This window comes from Triticum aestivum, chromosome 7A (genome assembly GCF_018294505.1).
Source record: "Triticum aestivum cultivar Chinese Spring chromosome 7A, IWGSC CS RefSeq v2.1, whole genome shotgun sequence".
Classification (NCBI taxonomy): domain Eukaryota; kingdom Viridiplantae; phylum Streptophyta; class Magnoliopsida; order Poales; family Poaceae; genus Triticum; species Triticum aestivum.
Genome location: NC_057812.1, coordinates 122,108,371 through 122,127,777, shown reverse-complemented (window position 1 = coordinate 122,127,777; position 19,407 = coordinate 122,108,371). Strand labels below are relative to the sequence as shown.

General features: G+C 44.3%; 3 protein-coding genes and 1 pseudogene across 3 annotated transcripts; 3 read left to right on the top strand and 1 right to left on the bottom strand.

Moving 5' to 3' along the window:
• The first annotated feature begins 1,605 nt into the window (after positions 1-1,605).
• On the top strand, positions 1,606-5,493 carry LOC123153156 (T-complex protein 1 subunit delta-like; annotated as a pseudogene).
• A 1,818-nt stretch (positions 5,494-7,311) lies between these two features.
• On the top strand, positions 7,312-9,199 carry LOC123153154 (polygalacturonase-like). The gene is made up of 6 exons (XM_044572409.1): positions 7,312-7,500; positions 7,588-7,719; positions 7,809-7,979; positions 8,135-8,155; positions 8,256-8,771; positions 8,860-9,199. The coding sequence occupies exons 1-6, from the start codon at positions 7,312-7,314 to the stop codon at positions 9,091-9,093; spliced, it is 1,263 nt and encodes a 420-aa protein (XP_044428344.1). The 3' UTR covers positions 9,094-9,199.
• Positions 9,200-9,589: 390 nt separating this feature from the next.
• On the bottom strand, positions 9,590-16,746 carry LOC123147713 (G-protein coupled receptor 1; the record flags this gene model as incomplete). The annotated part of the gene is given in 9 exon segments (XM_044567004.1): positions 9,590-10,157; positions 10,275-10,345; positions 10,812-10,955; positions 11,184-11,240; positions 11,385-11,486; positions 14,396-14,490; positions 15,073-15,242; positions 15,560-15,591; positions 16,521-16,746. Coding segments are annotated over 9 exon segments (1,051 nt in total), but the record flags the coding sequence as incomplete, so codon positions are not given.
• A 1,598-nt stretch (positions 16,747-18,344) lies between these two features.
• On the top strand, positions 18,345-19,219 carry LOC123151556 (uncharacterized). The gene has a single exon (XM_044571241.1). It carries the CDS (start codon positions 18,477-18,479, stop codon positions 18,858-18,860), a length of 384 nt encoding a protein of 127 aa, XP_044427176.1. The 5' UTR covers positions 18,345-18,476; the 3' UTR covers positions 18,861-19,219.
• Positions 19,220-19,407: the final 188 nt, after the last annotated feature.

The following is a 19,407-nucleotide window of genomic DNA, read 5'->3' as shown; positions in this document are numbered from 1 at the left end:
AAGCACAATCACCAAGCATCCAAAATACAAGCAGTTCAATACCGAAACGAGAAGAAACACGTGAAAAGAAGAAAGTAACACGTTGTGGGCAGCTGCACTTCAAGCCGCAAACCCAAAAGCAACATAACTACAATCAGGAGCAGCTTCCACTACTGCATAAAACCACAGAGTCTGTAAATCGCATTATAACCATAATCTTACATTTCTTATATTGCATACATTGGTGTCCAAATTAACATATTCGGCCTCACAGCTATTGTCATCTACTTCCTCCGTTCCGAATTACTTGTCGCATGTATAGATGTATCCAAATGTATTTTAGTTCTACATACATCAATTTCTGCGACGAGTAATTTGGAACGGAGGAAGTACCAAAGATCGTACAAAACCAGAAAAAGACAAAAAAATCAAGTTTTTTTAGGATTGACATTTTTTTTTAGATTTGGCGATATGTAGATGGCCCTTACCGCCTTACCCGTTTTTTTAGCGTATACCGCCTTACCGCGAAATCATTAATTAAGGAGTACTCGTTGCAAAGAACACTTCGCTTTCCCAGATCGTGACAAGTGGCGCACATGCAGTGCGCCACTTGTCGCAACCTGGGAGTTTTCCCTTTTTTCGTAGATCCGTTTATTCAAAACGTTTTATATCTTAAACCGTGCGTCCAAATCTCGAACTGTTTTCACCATTGAATTCCTCGCGTCGAGATTTTTAAAACTAGATCCCATGTTGATAGATTTTGACGAACTTTTTTTACGAAAAAAAACCGGACGAAAAAACCGGGCGAAAAAACCGAACCGGGAGCACGGTTTTTTCCTTTTCTGAAAGAGGCACGCCCGTGCCTCTCGCGAAATCACAACCGTGCCTCTCGTGGAAGCAAAACCGTGACTCTCGTGGAAGGAAAAAAACAAAAAACACGTTTTTTTTCGTTTTCGAGAGGCACGACCGTGACTCTCGCGAAAGCATAAGCGTGCCTCTCGCGGAAGCAAAACCGTGACTCTCGTGAAAGAAAAAAAATAAAACGCGTATTTTTTCCCTTTCCGATAGGCATGGCCGTGACTTTCGCGTAAGCACAACCATGCCTCTCGCGAAAGCAAAACCGTGACTCTCACGAAAGAAAAAAACAGAAAACGCGTTTTGTTTTTTCCTTTCCGAGAAGCACGGTTGTGACTCTCGCAAAAGCATAACCGTGTTTGTGCCTCTCACGGAAGAAAAACCGTGACTCTCGCAAAAGAAAAAAAATAGAAAACGCGTACTTTTTTCGTTTCCGAAAGGCACGGCCGTGACTCTCGATAAAGCACAATCGTGCCTCTCGCGGAAGAAAAACCATGACTTTTGCGAAAGGAAAAAAACGCGTCTTTTTGCGCAAAAAAATTCAAATTTTTTTTGATCGAAAAGCTAAGAAAGGCTGGGGGAAAATCAAAATGTCAAAAAAAACCGGAAAAAAAGCTGAAAACGCGTGTGGAAAAATAAAAATAATAAAATTCGAAGAAAGCGTCCAGAATGTGACATGTGGCGAATAGCTGAGAGCGCGTCAAGTGGCGCTGGTCGTTGCGAGGCTTTCGAAGGAGCGCTCGTTAACTAGTTGCTCCCGCCTTACCGGGTATGACGGTGACAGTTGCATCATTCTAGGCCCTGGGCCGGAAGTTTCGGCCCGCTCCCCTGCGGTATATACCGAAACCGCGATCGCACTCTCCAGGTCCATCCAGCGCCCCTCCCTCCCTCCTCCCACCAAAGCGAAATCTGAAAAGCCCTAGCCAGCGCCTCCCTCGGGCCCCGCGCGCTCGGTCGCCGACGCGGTGCGCACCCCCCTCGGGCCCCGCGGCGTGGACAAGATGATCTCCTCGGGCGACCAGGTGATGATCATCACCAACGACGGCGCCACCATCCTCTCGCGCATGTCCCTCCTCCAGCCCGCATGCTCGCCGACCTCTCCCGCTCCCAGGACGCGGCGGCCGGCGACGGCACCACCACCGTCGTCGTCATCGCCGGGGCCCTGCTCCGCCGCGCGCAGTCGCTCCTCGCGGCCGGCGCCCACCCCACCGCCGCCGCCGACTCCCTCCACCGCCTCGCGGCCCGCGCCGTCCAGGTCCTCGAGGGCATGGCCATCCCCATCGAGCTCACCGACCGGGACTCCCTCGTCAAATCTGCCTCCACCGCGCTCAACTCCAAGGTCGTCTCCCAGTACTCCGGCCTCCTCGCCCCGCTCGCTGTTGACGCCGCCCTCTCCGTGGTCGATCCCGCCCACCCGGAGCTTCTTGATCTCCGTGACATCCACATCATAAAGAAGCTCGGCGGCACCATGGATGACACCGAGCTCGTCCGCGGCCTTATCTTTGACAAGAAGGCCAGCCATGCTGCCGGGGGGCCATCTAGGATCGAGAATGCCAAGATTGCTGTCATCCAGTTTCAGATCTCACCGCCCAAGACTGATATTGAGCAGAGCGTCATCGTGTCAGACTATGCGCAGATGGACCGCATCCTCCGCGAGGAGCGCAATTACATCCTAGGGATGGTAGATCAAGACTTCTGGGTGCGATGTCCTCCTCATCCAGAAGAGCATCTTGTGTGATGCCGTGACTGAGTTGTCGCTGCACTATCTCGCAAAGGCCACGATTCTGGTGGTCAAGGATGTAGAGAGGGACGAGATTGAGTTCATCACCAAGACTCTCAACTGCCTCCCAATTGCCAACATTGAGCATTTCCGTGAGGATAAACTTGGTTATGCTGATGCCGGAGATGGCAAGATTGTCAAGATCACTGGCATCAGGGACATGGGGAGGACTGCAACTGTGCTTGTCCGTGGGTCCAACCAGTTGGTTATTGATGAAGCTGATCGCAGTCTCCATGATGCCCTATGTGTCATCAGGTAATGTTACATCCACTGAAACAATCTTCTGTGTTCTCAATTGTAGGCCTGCTTTTCTAGGTCAATTTGAGTATGGTGACTTTTGTGAAGTCTTATTGGTAAACGATGTGAAGTAACTTAAATATGCACAACATTGTTGAACAATTATTAATTATAGTCGATTAAGATGATAGGATCATACTCCTAACTTTCTATTGGATCTGTTAATTTCAGTAAATTGTTATGCCGTGTAAATGAACATCTGTTCTGCTATAATAAATGTTTATTTACATGTTGAAAGCAACATTGTTTTAATTAGTTTAACGCACAATTGATTTAATTAGTTTAACGCACAAAAATTGATTTAATTAGTTTAAGGCACAAAATTTATAGGATCCTTGTGTTCCTCATGCAAGTAAATCTCAATTTCCTGTCACATTGCTTGCACATATACTGTCATGTTCTCTTTCTTCCATTATCAACAAGGTCTTCTTCTGTTATGTTGCTTCCACATACACCGTTGGAGCAACTTCCGGAAAAAATAGCTATGTTCCCTTTGACCACTATATATATGCTGTGGTACACACACAGGGAACCACGGGGAGCATAGGTTCACTAGGTGATTATGTCTGACACCGAGCCAAGTTTGATCGAGCTCAATTAACTTTCTTATGCTATTTGTGTGACTTTCAGTGATCCATTGATCACCAGGCTGGCATATGGCACATGGTGCTTTGTGAGGGCCATAGGCTTTATCATTTGCTAAGTTGCATGTCATGTCTGTTCATGGTACTTTATGATGACCCTTTGTCATCTATACTTTTGACTATGGACATTTGGTGCTTTATGTCAATAACGCATTTGCTGTGTGAACACAGTGAAGGCGACTCTCCCTCGCTCTTCACCTCACCCCTCTGCATCGCAGTCCTTGAATCTGATGGGTAGACCACCTCTTATAGGCTAAGTGCTGCAGTAGAGCACCATGGCGTGGCTAGGCAGCAACTTTTATTAGTTCTAATCTTGTTACAAGTAGTAGTTGTTAGTATCTGTGCATGCATGCTGGCAGGTTATGATGTTTCTAGTTCTAGCAAGATGGCAAGAAGTAGAATGTAAGTTGGCTAGTAATATTAGCTTGCGCTTAGTCAGCTAGTTGTACAATCTTGAGTTGCATGTAAGTTACAATATATCAGTGTCAATTTGGCTAGTCATACGAAGCAATAGTTAGCTGTTTGAGATTTAGCTGTAAAATGTCAGCTTGGTAAATTTTGTAGTGGTTTAGGTCTGTCTGCAAGTCGTAATAAAAGGACCTTATGTCCTCCTTGTAATACAAGCTTGTTGTAGTGTATAAGCTTCAGACCTCTAGTTGTGTGCATGTTTATGTGAGAAACCAGGTAGTGTGTGCATCATGTCCTTTAAAAAGGAAATTGTAGTGAGAGCTGGTAGCTAGCTCCAACTTTTTTACTGCCTTTTGTAACATTGGTGTGGTGTATCAAATATGGTTGTTTTGGATATAACATTGACTGCCTCATCTTATGCCTGTGAATTTCAACACTTCCACAGCAGTAGGCCTCGGTTTGATCAATGCATCACAATTTGTGGGTTCACGCGTCAGTTCATGTTAAGTCTAGATGTGAGAACGTGTATGTTGGGCAGGCGGGTTTACCTTACAACTTCTGTTGATTCATAATTAGATGGTTGCTTCTGAATTTACTGAAGTAACAACTGCTTCTAGTATATGGTTTTCCATATCTTTTTTACCCAAATAGGGGACCTGGCCTCATGGTCTTCATGGCCTTGTGGGCATATTAGTATGAAGATAAGTTCCATACCATGTATAGGCCTTGAGCGTAATTTGACATGTATCCTCATGAAATGATTATTCTTGCTCATGGTGTATTTCAAGCTTGTGCATCATTTTGTGGTATTTATGGCGTTGCATATAAGCATATTATATGAAGCAACTTAGTACAGCACTACTTTTAGCTTGCAATGTATTATTTCTTCAGTGTTCAGATCCTGTTCATGCTTACTTTTATGAAGGTGCTTGGTGAACAAGAGGTTTTTAATTGCCGGTGGCGGTGCTCCAGAAATAGAAATGTCAATGCAACTGGCTGCTTGGTCAAAGGAGCTCCACGGGATGGAGAGTTACTGCATCAAGGAGTTTGCTGATGCACTTGAGGTCATCCCTTACACATTGGCTGAGAATGCAGGGCTCAACCCAGGCCAATCGCCATTGTTACCGAACTAAGGAATCGCCATGCCAAGGGTGAGAAGAACACGGGCATCAACGTGAGGAAAGGCCAGATCACAAACATCCTGGAGGAGAATGTCGTGCAGCCGTTGCTTGTGAGCACGAGCGCCATCTCGCTTGCGTGCGAGTGCGTCAGAGTGATCTTAAAGATTGATGATATAGTCACTGTAAGGTAAAGCCTGTAGGGCGGATGATCCTTTTTAGGGCTGTATTTTTCTGTGTGGGGGTGATGACCACTTTGGCCTGCCTGGTGCTATCTGGCTTGTTGTGTTACGTAGGTGCACTGAGTTACTTTTATTTGTGAACGTGGCTCTTTGATGTGTTATGATTTTGTGGCTTTGGCTTCTGCTGAAGATATTGGTATCTTGTATACTACCAGTTTATCCAGCAACAATATGCACAATTAACTCTAAAATATAGATCTAAAGTAGTAGTTGGAAGTGAAATCCTTCAATGATTGTTCACTGAAATTATTCTCATCTCATCTCAGTTCATGCCCTACCGTGTCCCGAACCTGCTCTCTTCTCTTCCACGAGACAGACAACGGCCATCAGTACATCATTTGAAATGGCAGCCATCATTGGTTCACAACCAAAAGCTACAGCCATCCAGTTCCACAGTTCAACCACAAGCTTACATTACATCACAGAGCAGTTCACAGCAAACTAGAACACGGGAATTGCAAATAAATACTCCCTCTAGTATTAACAACGCTCTTATATTATGGGACGAAGAGAGTAGTTCATTGTGATACATATTTTAGTAGCGCCAAAACAGCCGGTGTCGCTTCTGTGTCCAGTGTCGTCCACCCTGCCACGCCAAGTCTTGAAGCCATGAAGTCGAGCAACTCCTTAACATGGACCAGAACCTTGTGCGCGAGTATGTGCCTCGCCCGCAGCGATGTATACTGGTTACCATGCTGCATGCATATTAAAATTAAATGAAGCAATCTATTCTCACAACAACTGCATACCGCAAAACACAATGCTTGTATTTTGTAAGAAACATGAGTGGTTTAGCTAAAAAGGTTCAATTTTTTTTTCTGTACTATTTTGGACAACTTCAACTTTTTGGAGCGGAATTGATCAAAGGGACATAATGGACAGAAGTACACACAGTATTTTAACAGCATGGTAATATAATATGTATCCAAGTTTTTCCTTTATCATTATCAGATCACGGCAGCTGTTGCGCCACCCTCATAGAACCAATCAAGCTCCCTTTTCCTAACCAAGAAAATGCCTCTTAAAACAATGCCAGTGATCTATAGACTATGAGAGAGTACTAACAGAGACTACAAAGTTGCATCAGGCAGTAAATTAGTCACCTTGTCAGGGTGAGCCTGGCTGTACACAAGGGCTAGGGTGCTTCCCCATGAACCGCCAAACACCTACATCATCCTCATAACCAGTGTATTTATTTACTGAAAGTCATAGTAAAGCAAACAATTTTCTGAGGAAATTATAGTTGCTCCATTTCGAGAATATAACCAGACATGGGATTTGAGACTTCATACCGGCAACAAGATAGCGACCTCGCTGAAACTGTTAGCGCAAGAAATCTCCATCAAATCGCCAACCTTGAATCGAGCCCCACGCCTTTCCTTTCTCGGCTAGAATCCTATAACTGAAAGCTCTGTTCATGAATGTCAAGATACCTACCTTAGAAGGTCCAAATGCATTCACATGCCTTCTTTCCCTGATGATTTGTCATTAGCACTGATAAGGTGCATGATGATTCATTACTTCCACCAGCCAGTGGGTTATACTTATACAGCTGCAAGGGTTCAAACGTCCGTGCGAGGCTAGTGGATCTGAAGAGTGCAGCACCCAAGAAATGCATGCAATTTTCAGATGATCTGTCTCCACAGGTGGGCGGCTGGGTGCTCCAGGTGTCCATAATTTTTGCTGTCAGGATCTTAGTGTTGAAATAACCTCACAAGCCAAACTGGGTCAGTTGGATGTAACGGCAGACATAATGTTTCAAGCACATTTATCTTGACTCCCATGCCAAGAGAATCTTCTGCTGCCACCCTCCAAACATCTGTGCCAACTTACCTAATCAACCAGAAGCAACCTGAGCTAAGAAGATCCAAGGATCCCCAACCCAACTTGGCGCCTATAAATAATCCTCACGGTGCGCTACTTGATCCCATCAGTTTCTGCACCAACAGCACATCACATACTAAGAAGGCATTCTCCTTCTTGCACAAATGGCCTCCATTGTGCCCCTCTTCTCTCTGCTGTCATTGTTCTTGTGTTGTGTTCTTGCCAAGGGAGGCATGAAAGTGGCCCCTTCGGCGAATGGGGCTGACCATAGAGGCCGGTCTCTACAGTCAAATCATGTTTTCAGTGTGCTCGGATATGGGGCTTACGGCGATGGACGCCATGACGACACAAAGGTTTGTATAGTATAGTGCAAAACCACCTCTTCCAAAATACATAGCATAATTCATTTCACTAGAAATGGAAGTGGATATTTTTTGTAGGCATTGTCAAAGGCGTGGGCTGCAGCTTGCTCCTCTTTGAATCCTAGCATCGTGCTCATCCCCGGGGGCAAGAAATACCTAACCAAGCATTTAACCTTCTCCGGCCCATGCAAATCCAGTATCACGTTAATGGTGAGATAGATGAATGACAAGAACATGCATGCATTATTTTCTTTCATAAAATTTTGCAAACAAAGATGACGAGTTGTACCAAATTCCAGATTGAAGGTACTTTGGTAGCCCCTCCGAAGAGATCATACTGGATAGAGGATACCATTAGGCACTGGATTTTGTTCAGATCTGTGAGAGGTCTTACCGTCACCGGTGGCGGGACCATTGATGGAAATGGAAAGATTTGGTGGCAGGATTCCTGCAAAATAAACTCAAAACTCGTAAGTATATTGAACTTCTAAGTTGCGCAGTAATGAAAACCACTAGAAAATTGCAATGTTTCACTGTCAACTTTAAAGTTTAACTATTACAGCTTTGATTTCCTTTTTCCTGAAAGCTTTCTAATATGAATTGTTCCTTTTCTTTTCCTTGGCAGCCATGCAGGCAAGCTCCAACGGTGAGTGCACCTTCCAATCATCTTAATTCGCATATTCCGATCTAGTAACCTTGTTTTCTTGATTACATATTGGCTATCTTAATTTCTTTTCACATTCCAGGCTTTGACGTTCTATTCTTGCACAAATCTGAGAGTGGATAATTTAGAACTGTTGAACAGCCAACAAATCCACATATCAGTGGAGCATTGCAGTGATGTAAGGATGTCCCACTTGTCAATCACAGCACCCGGCACTAGCCCCAACACCGACGGCATCCATATCGCCCATAGCAAGGATGTCAAAGTCATGGACTGCGCAATCAAGACCGGGGACGACTGCATGTCAATCGAGGATGGAACCGAGAACCTACATGTCAACAACATCGTGTGTGGACCGGGGCATGGGATAAGCATCGGGAGCTTAGGCGACCGCAACTCTCAAGCCCAAGTTGCAAACATCACCATCGACGGGGCGCGACTGCGCGGCACGACGAATGGGGCTCGTATCAAGACATGGCAGGGCGGGCGGGGCTACGCAAAGAACATCGTGTTCCAGAACATGATGATGGATAATGTGCAGAACCCAATCATCATCGACCAGAACTACTGCGACTCGGCTACACCATGTAATGAACAGGTAAATTAAAGAACATGACGACTGCGTTGGTTTTATTCATTTGTTTGTGCGCATAGATATAATCTAGCGTGTTTTTTTGTGTGTGTAGAAATCGGCCGTGGAGGTGAGCAATGTGTTGTTTAACAACATTAGGGGGACAAGTGCCTCAAGAGAGGCTATCAAGCTCAGTTGCAGTAGAGTTGTGCCTTGCCATGGGATAGCCTTGCACAACGTCAGGCTTACTCTGAAGCGAGGAGGTGGTGATGCAGAGAGCAGCTGTGAGAATGCAAAATGGAGGAAATTGGGGACAGTTATGCCACAGCCATGTAGTCTCAACGACTGAAAATATATGGCAAGGATTTGAGAATTTTTAGTTGTATATGATGAGCAGGAAGGGTTGCATGTTTTGATAGTACGCTTCCTCTGATTTTCCGAGTGAAGTCTTCCAATGGAAGGATTTTGAGTAGATAAGTGCAATAGAAGGATACATGCCAACACTGAAGTGTACTAGTGATCGCCGCCGCGCTCTACTCATTGTTGAAGAGTTGTTCTTTTTGTATTTTTGATGAGTATCCGCTGTGTGGTCTGTTTGTTTTTTAGTACTGTACGTATAACGGAGCGGAAGATAGTAGTGCATTAATTACTTTAGTGATTTTTTTTTTGTGGAGAGCATAAACCCTTTCGAGCATTTAGCAAATTTGGGCAGCATTTCTACTCGAGCTGAAACTGGGAAATTATATGCTTTTTTCAAAAGAAGAAGCGGTACTATGAGAACCCAAATCTACAAGTTAAAATCTTGGCTATCAAAGATATTTGTCATGACTTCACAATTGTTGGACTGAAAATGCAGTCAAGTGGCCAAAAAGTAAATTATTCATATCCAAAGTACAAACAAGGGACAGTTTTCTTGTTATAAGCAAAGATCGAAGGGTACATTCTGGGCAGAAACCATACCCTAGTATACAAGAGCAATCAGTACGTAGTCAGTTTCGCCGAACCGATGAGATGAGTTCTTAAGAAGTACAACACGAGGGCGGGCAAGAATAACGGCAACCTCACCAACTTACCTACAGGCTACAGATGAACATCAGAGTATCTACCCAATGTTGGCTATCTCCTAACCACCTCTTATGTACCGCGGACAACCCCGATTTGCCAAATGGTCAGTGTAAGCATCTGCTCCTACAGTGATGTAAATGGTACACACTAATACACCCTCCTCTGAACAAAGAGCCCGAAAGATATGAACAAACTCAGCCAGCTAGAGAACTCCTAGGTGTTACTCGCATTGTTGTTTCTGTTATAGTGTTATTATTCTCAACAATAAGAGAGGTCAGCTCATTTTCTTGTTGACTTCTCAATCTTGACAAAGTAGGGAGGCTCCTTTTGATTCTCTCGGGTAGATACCTGGAAATTTTTGGAAACAGATCCTTTATGACTACCAACTACAACCAGAATAGCGCAAGGTACATGACCGGAAAAAACATATGGTTGCGGAAAGTTGGTCTATGGAACACAACTTACATGTCAATTCTTTCTGCAATTGCTCTGCGCACTGAAGAGTTGAGACCATAAGCAATCGAATTAAAAAGGCCCTAAAAATGTTGGGGAACATTAGTCTGGAGAATTGATGAAAAATAGGAGAACTATGTAATAAATCTATCAACGAAATTATTTTGTACATAATGCAGGCACAGATGAACAGTATGATTCCAGCAAATACAGCAACAAGAGGGAGTCATAACTCATAAATACCCTAAGGCCTGTTTTGAATTTTGATGGTGGATTTTATCCTAATCTATTAAACTAACTTAGTTCTATAATGAAGGCTACCAAATACAAGCCAATTGCATGGGCTCGTTCCAAGAAATAAAGAAATAAACATGTTGGAACGCAAGCATGCCCATCTTTTGGAGTAGAACTATCAATAGAATGACAAAACGTTAACATGGATTCATTCAGTATCTCCAGGAAGTACGAACCCCAGTTAGCAACTTTGCATCATATGAATCCAGAAGCATCTAGTCTAAGAATGGAAGACAAAAGCATCCAAAGACTCACCATAAGTCCAGCAAATCCAATATCAAGGATGGACAGCCAAAATATCTTGTGACCAGGATTAGCAAAGTCATGCAGGCGATTGATTGTCGCGAAAGCCCATGAACCGATTAAAATCAGAGGGTAATAACCCCACCGGTTAAATGCCTACAAAGGGAAGCAAATAATGGTAAGAAGCTGATCAAGGACACACCAAATTAGCATGATGATGAGTGTACTACACAGTGACATATTCCTCACAATAAAAGCAGCTGTAATTTTTTATCATTAAATCTTATAGAGAAGTAGTACAAAAACATAAAAGGAGCTTATGGACTAACAATGTTGAACAGTCTGTTTTCGGTTAAAAACTGATGATGCACACCATGCATATACCTTCTTGTCCGCCCTCACGTCAGATTGACTTGATCGATCACTCATGCCAACAGCCATCTACAAATTAACATAAACTTTTCAGACGATACAGCCAGAAAGAGCAGAACATATCAAGTGCTACAATACAAGCCTCAGTCAGCCTACCCTCAATAGTCAATATACAAGAGAAAACAGTAAACAGAACGTGTGTTGTATGCATACCCGTGTCGCATTGTTCAGCATGCGGTTTACTTGATAGTACGTAAACCCATTGTAGAGAATGGCACCCCAAAGTGGAAGGTAAAAGGTAATCAAGTGTAAAATCTGCAAGTAAAGGGCATTCTAGTGAAGGAAGCTAAGAAGATGATACAGTGAAAACATTTCTACATCTCAGGGACTGAGTGAAGACCATATAAATGGATTGTCAATATATTGCAATGTCTTTGAAAATCTGAAGGTAGTCCAAGCAAGCTAAGTCACAAATGGAACATATAAAGGACGCTACGCAACCCGCCGTTCTGGAGGGTCTTCTCGCGCGGTGAATGTGGATCGAACGATCTACCACAGTCATACGTTTTTACGCTGCTTTCAACAATCTGGTCGTTGGTTGCTCTGTACATTTCGCTTTCAGGCTCCATTGGATGACGGGCGGGGTTCCTTTCCTTGCGGGCCCAACATTGCAGACTGTGCATCGCATGTGACGGGTGAAAAAGGGCCTAACTACAGCGATCGTGGGCGATGTGGGGTTGGTCGATTCCCAGGGCGTGCAGTAAAAACCCTAGCCAATCCTCTGCTTCCTCGAGCCTCACGTCCCCTCTACTTCCCATTCGCATCTCTGCTCCTCCCATGCGCTCCCCTGTCCCATCCACGCCCAGCGGGACGGCCGCAGCGGCGGCGAGCGGCAGCAGGAGCAGTGGCCGGGTCAAGGCAGGTGTTGACGGCCTGGATGCAGACGACAGGGGCTTGGCTGCGGCCGGAAAGGCAGTAGCGGCCTGTGGGCATCAACCAGAACCACAGCGACCTCCATGGATGATAAGGGCCCGGCGGGCTCGTGCAGGCGGGAGAAGGGGCGCTCGCCGATTGGGCAGATGGTGGCCATCCAAGTTTCTTCAAGCCATAGCAGGGTACGTGAGGGGTGGAGGCGAGCGACCCTCTGGAACCGCGCACGTTGAGAGGTAGCAGCCGTGCCCCTCCTCCTTCCCTTCTCTTCTCCCCCCTCCTCTCCAATCTAGGATGCCCATTTGCGTCCTCGGCATCTTCCTCTTCGAGTTTATTACTCCTTGATTTTTTGATTCTCTGATAATCTAATTTGTTTTCTCAATACAAGTAATTAGATTATCAAGTGCTACAGTTGTCACAATTCTAATTTGTTTCCTCGGCATCTTCAATATCAAGTGCTACAATACAAGGCATAAATTCAAATGATTAGTATATGCATGGTAATCTCTGTGCTTTTGACAACCACTAGAAGACCGTGTGACAACTAATTTATGATTGATTATCTGCTCCTTTTTATTCCTGACATTTAGCTCTTGCCCTTGATCAGTACTTTAGAAAGGAGCTCTTCCTCGGCCTCCGCCTTGGCGTGACCTGCACTGTCAGTACATATGTTGTGGCTATGCCAAAAGTAACCACTTAATTAGATTTCTATTTTTAACTAATCCCTCTTCCGTTTCAGCAATGTTCAAGTCTGAATACAATTTCTCCTATATATATTACATCAGGTGATGACATAATTTAGTTAATGGCATTATGGCAGGACTCATGTGGTCTTGGTTACAATGGCGGCTCATGAAGTTCAAAAAATGTGTTCTTTACAGATTTGAGATGATAGAAATTCAGAATAGGTAAGACAATAAGCCATGTTTCTTCTTTGCTGGTTTAGCTGTCATGTGCCGCATAGTTTTTTCCGCCCCACATACTACTGGGTGCCTCTTTGTTGTTTTACTAGATCCATCTCCATGAGCTATGGTACTTATAGTGGATCTGTTTATTATTTCCGGTCCAGCTGCTTAGGCTAAGCATTATGAATGACACACTGTTTTCATCCTTCTGTTGTTAAGAATCGATGCGGGTATGCTTTAGTTTTCTCTCTGCAACCAACTTAATGCAGTTAGCGAAGAACAAGATAAATGAAGTACGTGCTATACTACTATGTTGACTAGATAAAAATATTATGGACGGAGTGTTTTAGTTGTGCTGAAACGTCAGGGGAGGAGTACAGCCAGCCAGGTTAGTGTGTACATTGCTTTTCTATTTTTGACGGGCATTGTTTGTGCTTCGCTAAAATGAGCTAATTAATTCACATAATTTTCCGTGTGATTTGCAGCTCTGCAATAGAAGAAAATGCAGAAAGAATGAACAAGAAGCTATAGATGGATATGTCGAGGTTGCAATTTTTCTACCTCCACCCCATGTTTCCACTTATGATTTAGTTGATAGTATGATTCCTGGCTTGGGAGGATGCCATAAACAAGATATGCATTAAGTTTCTAATGCATTTTCATTGCAGTTGCTTTTTGCTAGAGCAGATCATTTTAGATGGATATATATGTACGCATGTTGGTGGAAGTCAGAGAGATTAAGAGGGAGAAGAGTGAGAGAAAAAACGCCAGGGAGCAAGATAGCTAGACAACTGATTAGTATATGCTCTTCTTTCTGCATTTTCTTCTATTGCAGAGCTGCAAATCAAAGAACCTAAATAAATTATTGTAAATAACCCTAAGGATTTTCTTGGACTTGAACTATCTTTAAACCTTTTTTCTTGCTTCTTGATGCTTTTAGACTATCATGCTGCCCTGGACTGGAATACAACCATTATGTTTAAGAATGCATGCTATCTATGAAATATCTTACATGGTACTAATTCTTGGACTGCTTCGGTTTTTTGCGCCAAGGGCGTGGTGGGTCATCGATTTCCTTATGCATCAAGGATTTTATTATCAATCTTTAAACTATTCTTACTTGATTGGCTCACTCTCGCTTTTTGCGCCATGGGCGCAACGGGTCATCTAGTCCATATAAATGGTGAATGGCAGTTTGAACTGTTTGATAACAGCTATGGATGATGTACAAATGCTACATGGAAACAGTGGAATTCAGGAAGATAACTATTTGAGCTGTTCTTGGAATCACTGATAATATAAGAAAATAGGATCAAATGTATCTTAGTTTAAGCAACAGGAGTGTGTATAACCAAATTAACAAGCTCTTAATAAAAGAGAAAGATGTACCTTTCCCGTGCTTCCCTGCTGGATCCAACACCAGGTCCCTGGCCTTCCATAATCACTTCCTATTGAACGTAATACAGTTGTAACTAGTGAAGTTCCTGAGGAATCAAAAAAAGGAGGCTCTATGTTTAATGCAACTCATATACACATAATATGAACTAGTCCGAAAATATAATAAAGGGCACCCAGGGCGGTACACTCAGATGATACATAGACAAAATCTGCAGCACAAGTTACTAACATGGCTAATTACCAGTTACAACTATCTGAGGCCAGCAAATGAAATCACTCGTGCTCATTTTCGAGATACATAGGCATGAGCATCTGATTGGACAAACAACAGAAATTGGCACTGGCATAGGCAGGGTTGAAAATAGCTACACAAAAAATGGGTTACATACGTACGCCATACATAAATGTTGCCATGAGATATAGCAACCTGAATATTAAGACAGACATAGCATGATGCATCCAACACAACTGACAGCTATGTTGTCTGAAAAATTCCATATTCATCGGCAAATTAGCTACACATAGATGACACAGCTATGAATTTGTGAAGTTTTAAAAAATGTAACCTATTCAAAGCATGTTTTTTAACTGGTTGGACAGGTCGCTGCAAGTAATTTGGAAACATGAAGAAATCAGAGAAGTGCCAAAGTGGTGAACAACATACATACCCCATACATACAAGTGGAAAATGAATCCAAACTCCTCAACATCAGTTTTGTGCTTGACCACTGTGCGATGAAGAGTGAATGCTATAGTGGTTGTCCATAGAAAAGAAGCCACACAGAAGAAATGTGCACTGTAGTCATGTGCAAAGCAATAGAATGCATTTGCTGGGCCCCTACAACATCACATGACAAACTCACTAAATTAATCTGCCACAAAACCCAGCAATCAAGCTGCATGGCAAATATCATTGTAAAATACGGAAGAGAACAAAGAGCAGTCTGTTTTGTTCTAGCAGAAAAAAGTGCTATACATTCTGTTTACATCCCTCCTATTGATAATTGTAGGGAAATATCAAATATATACTACCCATGATAAAACGTTGATGTGGCTTTTTGTCATTGTTATTAGCAAAGGTGGATATAATCAGAAAGACAGGAAGCAACTCCGTCCAGCAGAGAGTATATTAAAATTATACAGACAGCAACATACCCCATTATAGTGAATAAGCTGCAAAGCATATCCTGCAATTGAAGTGAACATTGTCAGAAAAACTGAAGCATACAGTAGTTAAAGCAATGAAGAAAGCTTGCTTCAAATAATGCTTTCACTAGTATGCAGAGCACCTTGACTAGACATGTACTTCATTTTTCTAAGAAAGAATTCCGCATTCTATCGCCAAAACAAAAGTAGGTGTATGCTCATCATCCCACTCTATGTTTTTAAAGCGTCCCTAAGGCGTCGCCTAGGCGCCAAAGCGCCCCCCCTCCCTAAGGCGGTAAGGCGTCGCCTTAAAAACATAGATCCCACTGGTTGCAAATTCAACAACAAAATAGAGCTAGGGGGCAATGTGATCTCTTGCAAATGAACAATCTAAGAAATGCCTATTGGATGCCAGTTTTTCCGCATTCAAGTATATATGTGGAAGACATCCTACCCCTTAGCTTCATTAAGCTGGAGCGGCCCATGTGGGAATGGCAACAGGTCACATGATCTCAACCATTCTCCGGTTATCTTATGAAACAAGTGTTAAGTTGATCAATAATTGAAGCTAACCATAGTGTAAGACATGCTTAGTGTCGTGCTAAAGCTACTGCAGCTACGAAACTATCGGGGAAATGACTCTATGATGGCCCCAACTGGCAGAAATAAGCATCACGGGTCAAAATTTGACGCACATTTCTGAAGATCCCGGTCCTTACTACCTCCTGCACCAAATTCTCCACATCTACTTCAGCTCGTACGTCCAAAAAGTAAACCATTATGAGCTATAATGTGCTAAATTAGCGTTATGGGCCATACAAATTGTTCAATTACAGACCGAACTTCCAAACCACTGCTCGCAGATCGCGCCACAAGCCCCAAATTCCAAGCCGCGGCCACGCCAGATCACGCAATCAGCATCCCAAACCGATAAAACAGCAAGCAAAGCTCCCAGATCCGATGCTCTCACCGCGACGGCGAGGAAGTAGACGAGCTTGAACGAGAACTTGCGGAGCTCGCGGAAGAGGAGGTAGCAGAGCACGATGAAGGAGGAGCCGGCGAGCGAGAGCGCCGCCGCGGTGGTGCCCACGGCGTCGAGGATCTCGCGGTTCCTCATGGACTGGCTCGCCGCCGCCGACGCCGCCAGGGCCGACGCTGCCATCGCGTCGCCGTCGCCGGCGATCTCTGCGGTGGTGGGGAGGTGGGGGAGGACAATTATTTATTTAGTATTTTATTTTATTTTGAGGGAAGGGGGAGGACAGAAGTGGCGCAGAGGAGAACGGCTGGTGAAAGTTGTTAGCTGTTGGGTTGGGTTGGGTTGGGACCGAGTGCCTTCGCAGCGAAGGTTCTGGCTTCATTGGGCCTTTCGATGGGTGTTCTGGGCTGGGATTGTGTGTACTTTTAGGCCTAAATTCGTGGGGAGACGGAGTTAAAAAAAAGCCCAAGCTAAGCCCTAGTTTGTCTTGGACAAATTTAGACTGTAAAATAAATTCCCTTAAAAAAAGACTGTAGAAAAAGTTGTTTTTTTAGGGAAAAGGAGTGAAGACCAAAATTTAGGAAGAAATTGTACTGGATTTTTTATTTTCTATGATTTTTATTTATTATTATGTCGAAATGAAACATTTGTTCTTTTAAATTATATGTAATTATTTAATGTGAAAACGAACATGTACATTTTGAGTTTTCTTCTCTCAGAGAAGATACGCCTTATGTACCTGAGGAGAAAACACACTATAATTCTAGAATTGCTTTACTTGTCAGTCGATCTAGTTCATTTAGGTTCACAAATTTTTAGTGCTTTGTTTGTCGCAAAGTAAAAATGCTTTGTCGGCGTTTTGACTAATTGCGTGGTGTGTTAACAATACCTGCATACCCACATGGCATTACAATCGTAGATGAAGAAAGGTAAGGCGATTTGAGCAAACCGCAAAATACTTTTCAACATATTATCTTGTTTTAAAATTGTATTCGGAGTTATTTGACTTTTTATAAGTCTTAGCTCTGTTCTTTTTTCCAGGAAAGTCTTAGTGATATTCTACGAGGGAGTTTTTCTGCTAGCATTATTTGCATGGCCGATTCCACCCTAGCTGTCCTTCCCAGACCTACATCTTTTCTAATCAATTTTGTCAACTCCATCTAGCTCTTAATTTGAAGCGATCACAATGAACTCCATTTAGCTCTTAATCTGGGTCTGGGCAATTTCAATGGCTCGACAGGCTCCAGCAGCCCATGGAAATGGGTTCAATCAGCAGCCTCCATACATTTGTTAACAAATGAACAGGTCATCTCGTCAAGTCAATGACGGTCAGTTCGCCCGCCCATGATTAAGCTAGCTCGGAATCTTAGTTTAGCTCAGGCTGTCGCTCGTACATAACCAAGATTTGTTTACCCTGACGCATTGTCGAGCTTATCTTGCAGTTGCAGCAAGCCAGAGGCGAGCTCGGAATAGCATATTCACAAGTTCCTCAGCACTTTTGTCTCGCAGTACCATGAACACACACGCACACGTATGAGTCAGTGGCTTGCTATATTGGCGCATCCTGATTATGGGGGCGTTTGTGCTTTGTACTTAGCATCCTGCTCTGTTGATTATTGGTGACTGTGTGGTGGCCAAGGCCAACTGACTAAACCACCTGCTCGAACGTTGATGGATGGACGTCACAGCGGTCAATGCCGGCCCTTGAGCGCTCCGTGGGACGCACTACCCCTCCACCAAAAGAAAAGACGCCATCTAAAGCTGTGTAGGCCATAGATTTCGTTATCTTAGTACAAAAATTCAACTGCCGCACGCAGATGACGGCAGAGCACTACGGCTTGCGCCTCACTTATATAGCTTCTTCACGTAGCATAGCAAGAAACATGAACAAACGAGAGGGAGGGAGCGAGCTGATCTCCAACCCTGAGCATACATTTTGATTTGATCGACATGGTGGACAAGGGGGCGGCGAGGAGGGCCATGCAGTTCCGCATGCCGCGGCGCCGGAGGGCGGACGCGGCGTCGGCAGCGGCAGCGGCGAGCGGGGGCGGCGGGCGGAGGAAGAGGGTGGCGGTGGCGAGGCTGGGCGGCGATGGAGGCGGCCGCGGCGGGTCGGCTGAGCGGAGAAGGCTCTTCGGGGCGCTGCGGCGGGTGCGGGTGCGGTGGCTGGCGGCGCTGTACAGGCGGACGCTGCGGCGGCTGCGCGCCAGCTACGCCAGGGCCCTCCGCGAGCTCGTCGAGGGCAGGGCGCTCCTGGGCGCCCTCAACGCGCCCGCCGGCGTCGAGTGCTCCCGCGCCGCGTCGTTCGGGCCGATGGCCACCGTCGGGTTCTGAAATTCCGACCGACCTGACGGTGGGTGGGTCGGCCGTGAAAGGGTTTACTTATTATCGTGTTGGCATTATGAGGCAGAGGCACCACCTTCGGTCTTTGTACATACTACTTCCTTCGTCCCAAAATAAGCGTCTTAACTTTATAACTATATTAGCTTTAGTACAAATTTATATTAAGCTTAAAACACTTATTGTGGGATGGAGGGAGTACTACGAAGGTGTGCTTCGCGCGTAACAAGGCCGCAAACATTTTTGCTCTTTTATAGTGTGTGTTGGTGATTTGTAGTTCTGCCTTTGCTTGGATCTCCATCCATGTATGTAAAAATCCGACTCTACTCAATAAATTCTAGTGAGTATTACAATCCATGCGACACAACTATTCTCATTGCATGCAAACTTTTTTCCGTAACAATATCAGGGAACGTTTGCTGCGAGTGAGATCCCAACAAACGCCCCAACCCCAAAGCCACATGGTCCAAATCCAAAGGATGGCTCTTATTGATGAAAATTGCACTAAAAATAAAAAAATTCATGCTTTTTCCTGAAAACT

Coding starts and splice junctions, on each gene's coding strand:
- LOC123153154 (XM_044572409.1), top strand. CDS start 7,312: ATGGCCTCCATTGTGCCCCTCTTCTCTCTGCTGTCATTGTTCTTGTGT. Junction 7,980..8,134: donor GCAAAATAAACTCAAAACTC/GTAAGTATATTG, acceptor TTTCCTTGGCAG/CCATGCAGGCAAGCTCCAAC. Junction 8,156..8,255: donor CATGCAGGCAAGCTCCAACG/GTGAGTGCACCT, acceptor TTCACATTCCAG/GCTTTGACGTTCTATTCTTG.
- LOC123151556 (XM_044571241.1), top strand. CDS start 18,477: ATGGTGGACAAGGGGGCGGCGAGGAGGGCCATGCAGTTCCGCATGCCG.